The 11,980-nt window shown below is 42.1% G+C and overlaps 1 protein-coding gene across 1 annotated transcript; it reads right to left on the bottom strand.

Moving 5' to 3' along the window:
* Positions 1–7,591: 7,591 nt before the first annotated feature.
* irx2a (iroquois homeobox 2a) lies at positions 7,592–11,242 on the bottom strand (the record flags this gene model as incomplete). Its single annotated transcript, XM_083989441.1, has 3 exons — positions 7,592–8,523; positions 9,324–9,729; positions 11,003–11,242. 3 exons carry the CDS (start codon positions 11,240–11,242, stop codon positions 7,592–7,594), a joined length of 1,578 nt encoding a protein of 525 aa, XP_083845567.1.
* Positions 11,243–11,980: the final 738 nt, after the last annotated feature.

Below are 11,980 nucleotides of genomic sequence, written 5' to 3'. Positions count from 1 at the left end.
GGAAATCCACAGCTGTTTGTTGTGTTTGTGTGACGGACGAGTGTCTCTCACTGCCAGTGTCTGTGTGTGACTGCAGTCTGTGTGACTGCAGCCTTTATTGCCAGACAGGACGTGGAAGCGCAGGAGTGTAAATATACAGCAGGTTATGTCAGTCTCAGATAATAAGGTTATTTCATTTTCAATTTGACATTTTTATTTAAATGTAAAACTACATATTTATTTTTATTTTTATTTGTAGGAGTGCAGCAATTTAATTAATTTGAACTAGTATGAAATACAAACAATTTGTCAGATGCATATATTTGCCCATTTTGCATCAATACAAAAGATTGAAGTGAGGTAAACAGACTGAGAAGTTTGTCTTATTAGAAAACACAGATGTTAACAAAGTTTTCATTTGGTGATGAATTACTACTATCATTTAATGTAAATATAGGCCTACAACTCGGATTTTAAGATGCATAATACATTCTTAGTTTTTCAGCGAACTATGTAATATCGCAATATATCGCACAATTTGGATATCGCAATATATCGCAATATATCGTATCGTGACCCAAGTATCGTGATGCGTATCGTATCGTGAGGTCCTTGCCAATACACACCCCTAGTGTTGACGTGTTGCAACTGGCTTCTAGCCCAACGCATCTTCTTGTGCTTTGTCCGTCAACCTAACTTCGGCACAACTCGCATTATCATTGGCTATTCATATTGTCTGTCAAAAAATGGACGAACAAACTGTATTTCTATCTCCATTCTATCGACCATGTCTCATATTTCAATTGAGGAAAAGTTGTTTCGCAATATATTGTTATCGTTTTATTGCCCAGTTCTAGTCTCATGTCAGCACTGTTTCTTAAAATATGTGTGTGTGTGAGAGAGAGAGAGAGAGAGAGAGAGAGAGAGAGAGAGAGAGAGAGAGAGAGAGAATGATCATGTTTTATGGTATGGGCAGGTGTATGTTATGGCCAACAAATACAGGTGCATTTTATTGATGGCACTTTGAATGCACAGAGATACCGTGATGAGATCCTGAGGCCCATTGTTGTGCCATTCATCCACGACCATCACCTCATGTTGCAGCGCGATAATGCACGGCCCCATGTTGCACGGATCTGTAAACAATTACTGGAAGCTTAAAGCAGAAGTAAGCGGAATGTTTGTGTTAATATAAGTCTTAAATAGTTATATCTTCCGACGGCAATCACTTACTGTATATAGAGTGTTTGGTCTGAAACACGGGTCTGTCAGTCACTCTGCTCTGCTGTAAGCTGAGGAGAAAACTTTCCTTGTATCCTACAACCTTTATCCAATGAGGAGAGAGAACGGCATAAAGGGGCGGTCCTCTCTGTGTGTGCAGCCAAGGGATGCGCGTGAATGTGATGACGTAGGGACGAGGGCGGGGACTGCTAACTCCATCGGCTGACAGGAAGTTAGCCAAAACGACCGGATCGCTTACTTCTGCTTTAAAACATCCCAGTTCTTGCATGGCCAGCATACTCACCGGTCACATGTCACCCATTGAGCATGCTCAAGACAGATTTGTGAACAGTATTTGAGAGAAATAGTTCTTTTGTGTACATAGAAAACATTTTAGATCTTTGAGTTCAGCTCATGAAAAATGGGAGCAGAAACTAAAGTGTTGCGTTTATATTTTTGTTCAGTGTATGAAGACTGCACACAAATGTGCCTGCTATATAAGTTCACAATTAAGACTGAGTCATTCTGCTTTAATAAACTTCCTGTTAACTGAAAACAACCCAATACGCTGTAGTACATATGCCAGGCCTGTAGTCGTGCTGTAACACTGCCACACAAATTCCCCAACCAAATGGAGAAGAAGAATGGAAAGCGCTGTAAAGAAACACCAAACACTATAAGTTGACTAAACACAAGAAGTCATGCCAGTACAAAAATGCCGTTCGATGCCGCTAGGACGCGTTTCAGACGTGGTATAAGAGGCAACCGACGGAAGTCCGCGGTTGTGTTTACGTTACATCTAGCGGTGTGGCTCAGGTTACAGGTATGAGGTGTATGAGTGTGAAGGCATGGCGCCTGTAAATAAAACTTACTCATCGCATTTCAGGCAGCCTTTTGCAATGTGTTTATCATGGATGTTAATGTCGTAATATCATGCTAGTGGTTTCGTAAATTACATTCAATGTCTTTTACACCTCACCCTTTACATCCACCTTTACATGAGTTTTCACATCTACCTCCAACACAGGCTTCCAGTTTTGCCTGATTTACAGCCCAAGGGTGCAGCCCACTACTCTGAAGTGTTTACTCACCGCAGGCATTAAACATTACTGTCAATTAGGAGTGGAAGTCAGAGCTCCTAATGGCCTTGTTTAGGCTATCGTGTGGACAAGCATTAGCGTCTCTCAGTCTGAGAACGTGTGTGTGTGTGTATGGTCCGGATAGGTAGTGAGAAGCACGTGAGCATTGTTATAAGTAGGCCTATGTGTATCTTAGTGTGTGTGTGTCTGTGTGTGTGTTTGTGTCAAAATCCTGCACAGCGTTCTCCCCTTGATCATCCAGAGTGTTGAACATTTCACCTGACACCTTTACGAGAGGACAGGACCCCGGACTCATTTTTAAAGTCCCCCATCCACTTTGATGTGTGTTATTAAACACACCTGTACCTGATTTGTACTCTGCTCTCTCTTTCGTCTCTCTCTCTCCTGAATATTAGTGCTACTTATGGTTAGTCTGAACATCAGCAGTATTTATGGCAGTGTCTTAATGGGCAGATTTACCATGCAACATATCAAAGTGTCAGAAAGGTTCAATCAAAGGGAGAAAATTCACTTTACACTGGTTTGCTCACATTTATTCATTCCTTATTCAATAATGAGCTGCAAATCTATGGAAAATAGCTGGAACTGTTGCTAATATTGGATTATACAAAATAAAATTTACACCTTTGTCTTTGTTGTTAATAAACACCAGAGACACAAGTGGAAGTCTGTTCATGCAGACGTGACAGATGACTTGGAAGTTGAATTTCAGTATCATCTTTCCAGTAAAGCCTCAGCATCTGCAGCTAATTCATCAATTCCTACTGGCCTTACTCAACATCCCGCCCCATTAACTACTACAGTTACTGTTTGTGAAACATAATAGAGCCTCTATTGCTCTAATAAAACTTTAGCTGCACTAACTTCGCACACAGGTGTGTGTGCCACAGATTAATGTCTGAAGCATTTTGGAGGAGAAAAGGGTTGATGGGAGGATAAAGAATACAAAGAGCTCCTGAATTATCTGCATATGCGAGCTGCTTATTTGATCGAAGATAAGGGGAATAAGTCCATTGCTCTCCAGTCTACACTCACATGAAGCCTCTGAGCCTTGTGATACCATCGGTTTAGCTTTCAATGACAACTAGTCCTTAGCATGGATGAACACACCGTCATTGGTAAGCTATATGATAGGATTATGACTGTATTTGATATGCAATGCAATGGAATTAAAGAATATCTAGATAAGTTAAAATTGGACCCTCGGTCTAAAGCATGGTGCTTAGCTGGATGTGATATTCCGCTGTAGTACAGTAATACGGTAATTACAGCAAATTGTCTGTTTTGCCCTTGAGGATCAATACCTAGGTGGAGTCAAGGGCACCCTGGTTTCTTTTGCACATAGTTTAACAAATGTGAGGCAAAGAGCAAGTTTTTCAAAAAGGACACAAATGCCTCTGTACAATTGAGACTAATTGTGCATAAATTTTGAATCGTTTCATAACGGGCTTCACAGCTTGAGGTTTGTCGTGCACTGGGCGCCTTGCTCCTATTTTCACCTGCCGTTGCTCTCAATCAAACAAAGAGGTGGGGTGGAAGTTTCTTTTCATGTGTTCAAAGGCGACCGGTTGCCGAGCAATTTTTTTTTTTAACAGAAACAATAACTCTTTTTATTGAGAACAAATGTTGACATTTGGAGGGAGCAGCAGCGGGTGAGAGAGAAAGAGAGAGAGGGAGGGCGAGAGGCAGGGCCCCTGTGTGCTTTGTAGAGTGCCTCTGGTGCTATTTGACAACAGTGCAGAGTCCCCAGGGGAGCCCACCTGAGAATAAAGCATGCATTTCAATAAATCAAGCCCTAATGAAAGCGTTTGGGCTGAGGAAGAAGAAGCTGACCAGGGGCTACAGCTCCCATAACTTAGGTGGCTGCCAGTGAAGGTAGAGGTAAATAAAAAGGCAGGTAAAATATATCAGTTTCAGACAGTGAAGATCAAAAGAAGAACACTAAAACTTAACAAAAATCAATAATAGTTTCAAAAACCAACTCTTGCTTTTTAATCTTAGAAAGACTCTTTTGTAACATTTCTGACACTAGTGTGACACTATTTGCTACCATGAATCTGCCACAAAGACTTCTGTCAGCCTAAAAGGTGGGTTAACTGAGTTTAGGTGGGTTTACCCCTCACTGCATCCCTGGTGGCAGTCAAATATTACTTCCTTGGATGAAGCAAGTGGTTGAGGTGGGGGGGGGTGAGGGCGGTGAGGGAGGGAGAGAGGGGGAAGGAAAACCAAGGTGAAAGGGAGTCCCGTGAGATTTGGACAACACTCAAGCTCAAATTCAACTGGAAAATGAAGGATTAGCTTTCAGAGTGGCTGGGAGCGATGATGGAGGCCTCTTCTCCGAGGATGGGAATATTATATATTTGATCTTTGAGTATTTCACAGCCTGCAAAGCCACAACTGTGAGTGAAAAAAACAACAACAACAAAAAATGGAATTAATTTGACCAATAAAATAGATAACCAAACACAATTGTAAGATCTGTAACAATTTAATAATAATAATAATAATAATAATAATTATTATTATTATTATTATTATTATCATAATTATTATAATAGGCTATATATCCCTTTCTTAATACTATTGCTTTTCCCCCCTAAATAGTTTAATTAGCTGTGTCCAAAAGCTGCTATAACCAAGCCATGATGAAAAGCAGAGGAAAGCCTGTCCGATTAGAGCCCATCACACAGCCCATTGGAGCTGGCAGATGCTTAGATAGACTTTTATGGATTGCTCAATGCCGTGCCGTAATGAAGCAGGCAGGGCTGACCCATCCTGAACCAGGCTAAAAAGCTCCAGGGACGGGCCCCGCTGGGAGCCCATAATGCCCGATGCGTCCCACGACTGTATTAATCACACTGAAAAATAAATGTGTGGCAGCGCAAACGGAGAGGAGGGGGGAGAAAAAGGGGAGAAAAATGAAATAAGTATGTCGTTTATCCCAATCAAGGTCGTGAATATGTGGCCGAGGGAGATTCCCTGACCAGAATGAGGCCCTAAAAGAAAATGATGGTCCATTTAGAAAGAATGGATTGTGCAATCTGTGAAAACTCGTAATGTTTATGAAAAGCGAAATTCATCAAGCATTTCCCATCTGGGTTTGACTGACAAAATAAAAGAACAATGAGCAGGCAGGATAAAACAAAATCCCTCAGTATTAAATACAGGTCTGTTATGAATAAAAGAATGACGCCCCAAGATTTATGTAATAGTTGGGAAAACAGTTTAATATTTTCTCCTTTGAATAATGGATATCATACCGCGCCAGTATATTTATACCAGCGCGTTTTATTTTTTATTTACATTCAAAGATATAAATTAGTAAAAGTACTCCTGATAACAAGAATGTGTAGCTTTTTCCCAAATGCGTCTCAAATAAAAACCGTCCATAATATATATTTATATTTATATATATATATATTTACAAAACAAACAGACGATGTCAGTTTCCCATTTTTGCAATACAACTTGCATAAATTATAGGCATCATTTCGCCATCATTTAAAAAAATAAATATCAAATGTAGGCTATTCCACTTTGAAGTCCTCAAGTTCACTTCAGCTCCGTCCGCCTTGCGTCCCAAGACACCTCCTCTTACAAGCGTGGTTTCACAGAAAGGCCAAATTATGTTTTCCACACGTAAATATAGACTCAAATAATATACCGTGGCAAATAAGCAAACTATAGGAACCTGAGAAATAACATGTAAATCACATATAATGGGAGATTTTCTTTTCAAACCAGCATATGAAATCATTGCATGAAAACAAAACAGCTGAAATAATACAATAACAATATGATAAACGTGTATTTGCGTGCGTGTGTGTGTGTGCTGTGGAGTGTGTAGTGCCTCAGCCTGTGTGAGGAGTTGACGAGGCGATAGCAGCGATCACTCTGACTATATGGTGGCACTAGATCCGGTTTTGGAGTAAAGGTTATGGGGGTTAAAACATGAGGCTAAAAGGTGGTGTCATTTCTGGCTTTATAGTCAAAGCAATTGTGACACCTACCTGCAGACCATGGAAATAAAAAAAACCCAACCTCTGCTGAAAATTCAAAAGTTTGTCAGGCTGACTCGAACCCAAAAAAAGAAAAAAAAGAATAAATAAATAAAGATAAACAGCTATATTACTTAACTGCAAGTGCTTATTAAAAAAATCCCCACTGCCTAATTGCTGGTTGCACGTCTGATCCAGCCGTGCAGGCAAAGCTTTGAATGTGTGCAAGCAGAGTAACCACCACCATCACCCATAAGTGACATTTGAAGATGTAAAGTTGCACCATGAATGCGCAGAGCAGGCTAACTGATTTGTTTGCTTTTGGCTGACCCAGTGTAATTATAATTATCCTAAGCTGAAAGATAAGGTTTGGGACCGACTGTGCGCGCGCGCGCACACACACACACACACACACACACACACACACACACACACACACACACACACACACACACACACACACACACACACACACACACACACACATCAGAGGAAACATTAAAAATAGGATTCCTGCTCAAAGCTATGGCAACATTTCTCCGCTCACTGGATTCACAGGCTGCCAGTGTGAGTGCGCGCGCATGTGTGTGCGATTTTAGGCCAGTCCATCATGGGCTTAATTTAATGTCTATATCTGTAGGTGTCCATGCACATTTGTTTGCAATGGGCTTTTCTTATTATATCCCTATGGTTTCTAATGCGAGCTTGCTCCTCGTGATCTCCTCGTTAAAGATTCAGTGGGATACAAAAGACCAAAGTATGCATATTAAAAAAAAGAAAAAGAAGAACAATTAGAGTGGATCATTCCAGAAAATTAACTGCATTAAAAACGATTTATAGGCCATAGTACACGTTCATTTGCTTCGACGGCGCTGCAGAAATGTCCATCTTAATAAGTCATTTAGTCTTATATTCAGTCCTAAAATCGTATTTATCTTAAAGCAGGTGAAAAAAAAAATCTGGTGTCAGATGAGGCCACTTGTTTCTCAAGAAGGGCTGTTTGAAAGACTCTTAATTTTCTTGGGAGTTGAGCAGAAACAGTTCGATCATCACCATGGTGTCACGACAATGACATATGGGAGTGACACAAAGAAAAACCAGTTGATTTGCATTGGAAACAAGTGAATTCACTAAACTCCCACCGAGACCAGATTTCCCCTGTTTAAGAAAAAAATACGATCTCAAGATTCAACACTAGATTAAATAAATTTTCAACATGGTTATTGTTTTTTTTTTTTATTCTTCTTCTTCTGTCTTTCTTTTTTTTCCCAGTCATGTTTTTGAGTCATGTTATTACGTACCTTTCTTTGCTTCTAAATTTGCGGCTCTGAAATGCTGTTGTTGTTGCTGCTGCTCAACAACAACAATCTGGTTTGGGTTATTTTTAACGAGGGGAGAGTCTGGCCTGTGTTTGGGGTTTGTGCTCGCCTCCAGAGCCTGGTGAGAGGAGCTCAGACCCTCGTTTACAGCAGCAGCAGCGGCGGCGGCGGCGGCAGCCAGACTCACTCCAGATGAATTAGTATACCGCAGGATCCCTTGGCCCTGCAGGGGGCTGAAGTTGCCATAGTTTGTGTAATTGCTATAAAAGGGAGAAGTGTAATAAATAGGTCTTCCAAGGATGGAGGGGGCCGGGTAGAGGGAGGGGGAAGTGGCAGCCGGGGAGGTGGTGGAAGGCGTGGGGGGAGTGAGGAGGCCACCGCTGGAGGAGGGGCAGTTGGGTTGCCCGGGCTGCCCCAGTTGCTGTTGCTGATGTTGCTGCTTTTGGTCCGAGGTAGCAATCTCCGCCAGCGACCACAATTTGGGCTTAACTGTCGGGGTCTGAGGCGCCCCCGACGAGGGTCTGCTATCGAGGCATGAGGACGATTTATTGGTGTTTATATTGTTGCTATTGACGAGGCTCCGGGCCAAATCCTCTCGCTGGCTGTGGAGATGGTGGAGATGATGGAGGTGGTGGTGGTGGAGATGGTGTTGCTGCTGCTGCTGCTGCTGGTGGTGGTGGTGGTGGTGACTGAGGATTGGCGCTTCCACTCCCGTCAGAGGCGACGACGTGACGGGTTTGGGCGAGAGCTGAACCCGCGGGTCGAGGTTCTGGTCGTCGTCGTCCTCGTCGCATTTGTCGCCGGCTTGCTCCGAACCCAGCTCGCCCACACGACAGCTGACCTTCTCCCCGTCAGACTCTGCGGAGCAGGAGTGGTCCGTCAGGGTGTCGACGTGCAGGCTGATACCTAAGACAGGAAGAGAGAATGAATACATTATTAATTAAATTGGAAATATTTAGTCAAACAAAAACAAAAAACTTAAGAGCAAACAAGGCAAAAGGAAAGAAAACTAAATAAAGTAGACACACATCCCCTTAAAAATGATAAAATATTTAAAATAAAAGCAGACATATCGATGGAAATTTTGAATAAATTCATTTGAAAACTTATCTTGCTCTTGTTCTTTTTTGTTCAGACCAAATCACTTTCTCTTTTTTTTTTTTTTTTTTTTTTTTTTTTACCACCAATCACTCTTGAATAAGTTTGACATCCATTATTTAAAAAGCCACAATTAAAAAGCCCGTTTTAATGATGAGAATGGAGTCCTCCTTATTTTTACATAGTTAAAATGCCATCAAGAGAATAACATTCACAGGCTCACTGCTGTGCTGTGCCTGTCTACGTCGCCATGGTGACCTGCAATTAATCATGTTAAAGAAAATAAAAAGTTCATTTTAGCAGGTGTAAGTACAGTGTCGACTTCTAGGTCCTCGTTTTAATCAATAAAATTAATCATTTAATCAATGATGTTTATTAAAACAATGCACGACAGATCTATTAAATAGTAAATATAATTTGCATGTGAATTAATTATTCTATCATTGCATATCTTTGACACTAGGAAAGGCCTGTTATTGGACAACATAAGTTGAGCAGTAAATAAAAGAGGCATCCACCCCTCCCCTCTCTCTCTCTTTTTCTTTAACCGCCATCCTACCCTGAATTGTTAAATGGATCATTGGCTCGGTCCTCAGATTATACCCCACCTTCATCCTCCGCTGAAGCCTCGCTGTTATCCAGAGTCTTTTCAGAGCGCTCCACCTCTTTCCTCTCTCCGTCCCCGTCCTCCTCGTCCTCGTCTTCGCTCTTATTCCTGGGCGCCCAGGTCATCTTGTTCTCCTTCTTGAGCCTCCTCCTGGCGTTGGCGAACCATGTGGAGACCTGCGTCAGGGTCATCTTTGTGATAATAGCCAGCATGATCTTTTCCCCTTTTGTCGGGTACGGGTTCTTCCTGTGCTCCTGCAGCCAGGCCTTCAGGGTGGCCGTGGCGTCCCTGGTGGCGTTTTTGCGGTAAGCCGGGTCGTTGAGTTGGTAAGGGTACCCTGGACTCCCGTATGGGTGGTAACTCAATGCCCCCGCCATGCCCGTCGTGTGTGCGTCATATGGAGAGCTCTGGAATTAAGATGGGGGAAAAAAAGTCAAGCCTGCTATATGCTGTTTTAAAATCACACTCCCCCTTCATATTGTTTTAAAATGTCAATATTTACAAAGAAGCTTCATATAGCCCCACGTGTTTTTTCCCAGATGTCCCACACTTAATACATTATATTGTAATTATTTTTAAACAAAGAAACAATTAGTTCAATTGTACTTTGTTAGTCAGTTGCTTTTCGAAACCTGTGGGAATGGAGTGGTGTAAATGTATCGTTAAAAAAAATAAACAATATAACTAAAATTAAACGACGTCTCATAGTTCAAAGCTGGAAACAAAATAAACTTCTATATTGTAATTAGATCATTAGTTAACCTTGAAAAGGCTTAAAGCAAATGTGTGTAATTATGAGCAGGGGCAATAAACGCACGGTGCATAAAAGCAGGCCGCAGAAAGGCACGAGCGAATGGTTAACTGATGGTTAAGATCATTATCGGATTAACTAATAACAGAGCTCCCGTTAATATAGCCGTTAAGATAATAAAACGGAAATTTCAATTTTCTGTAATCACCTATTAACTTCCTCATTTTCTTTCAGCGGCTGCTTTTTGTTTTGTTGTGGCAGCCCCAACGTGTTAACATATCTCCTCTTTGCAGCATTACAAATCCCATTAGCAAATCACTTGATATGCACCTTTCCTTAAAACGCTTGAAGTGCCCTGCGACATTAGCAATGCGAGTCATGCTTTTCATGTTAAAATTCCGTTTATTCAGCTCAGAATAAAGTCAGCGACTCCACTCCCTGGTGATTTTAATGACCGCAGAAGAAGAAAGAGTTACAGCTTGTGTTCTGTCAGTTTTTATATGACACATAACATTCACTGCTTGGTGACTCAATGATCAAAAAAAAAAAAAAAAAAAAAAACCGAGGTGATGGTTTTACATTATTAGCTGCGCAGCCAGTGTTAAGAGCTGGTCAAGCTGTATATACAATTTGCAGCTCATGCTTAAAAATCCCCTTTAGGCTAAAGGGGTCACACATTTTACAGTAAGCACCCAACGAGTAGGCCACTGGATATGTATGTGAATCACTCCATAGAAAAGTTCTGCACTTCACCCAGTGATTAGTCAACCATAACAAAAAGCATTGTAAAGCCGCGCTGTGCCTGTGAAAGGCAGCTAAACATTATTGCGCCTGTGAAGACTTAATATCACAGCGACACATTTCGTCCGCTTTGGAAAACGATTAGACAGGATCATGCAGGAACACGTGAAATATATATTTTCTTTTACCATGTACGATGGGAATCCCGTGGTTGGATCCGTGGAGTATGACAGTGGACTGGAGAAGCCTGCACCGGCCGAGGCAGAGAAAGCAGCCGATCCAGGGTAAGGACTGAAGGCTGAGCCAGAGGACGACCTCGCCAAGTCTTCATTCCGCGGGGCAGCCAGAGCCGAGGCCCCGTAAGCCGGACACGAATAAAGAGCCAGAGAGCCCGGGGGCTGGTAGAGGTAACCCTGAGGATAGGACATTGGTGAGCGCGGTTTAAGTCGCCGATTCCAAAAAAGAACGGGAAAAAAACGCGCAGGGCGGCGGGCAACAACAGCCAAAAACAATAAACAGTCAACTCAATAATCAGCCGTGCAAGCAGTCATCAGACAATGAAAATAAAAAGTCCTCCCTCCACAGCCCCCTTACTGGGAAAAAACCCCCCGAAAGATCTGTTAAAGTGCCCACATAGAGGCAATGTGGCATGCGTCTTGATCCCCTAGCGTCCGATGTTTTTAGTACGCAGCACTATGAAGTGAGGAGTTAGCAGGGAAGGAGCCAGTGGAGTTTCAGACACACAGAGCATTGGGGGAAACTGGAGCTGTCACTCCGGCTCATCTGAATATCCCATCCCCGCCCCCTTTCTGCCTCATAGAAATGGAGCCTCGGAACAAAACCAAGACTCCACACTGCAAGAAGTGGGCTCTGTGGATTCCTGTAGTTTAGTGTGGACATTTTAAAAAACTTTTTTGTTTATTTAAATCGGATAAATCATCCAACTGAATGAGACAGGGCTGCAGTTGTTGCTATCTGAAATTAACCGGACAGCAGCTGCTGTCTGCCTCATTTATAACCGGATTCAGGGAAATTTAACCACACAGGTGTATCAGAAATGAAAATGTTTTCACGTGAGATTCACTGTTTCAATACACTCGTGTCAGTCGGGGTGAAAACCTACAAAAGTGCACACATTTACTTTGTTAAGGTGGCTGTTGTAAACG

This window comes from Trachurus trachurus, assembly GCF_905171665.1.
Source record: "Trachurus trachurus genome assembly, chromosome: 16".
NCBI classification, from domain to species: Eukaryota; Metazoa; Chordata; class Actinopteri; order Carangiformes; family Carangidae; genus Trachurus; species Trachurus trachurus.
This window is presented reverse-complemented; position numbering and strand designations above follow the sequence as displayed.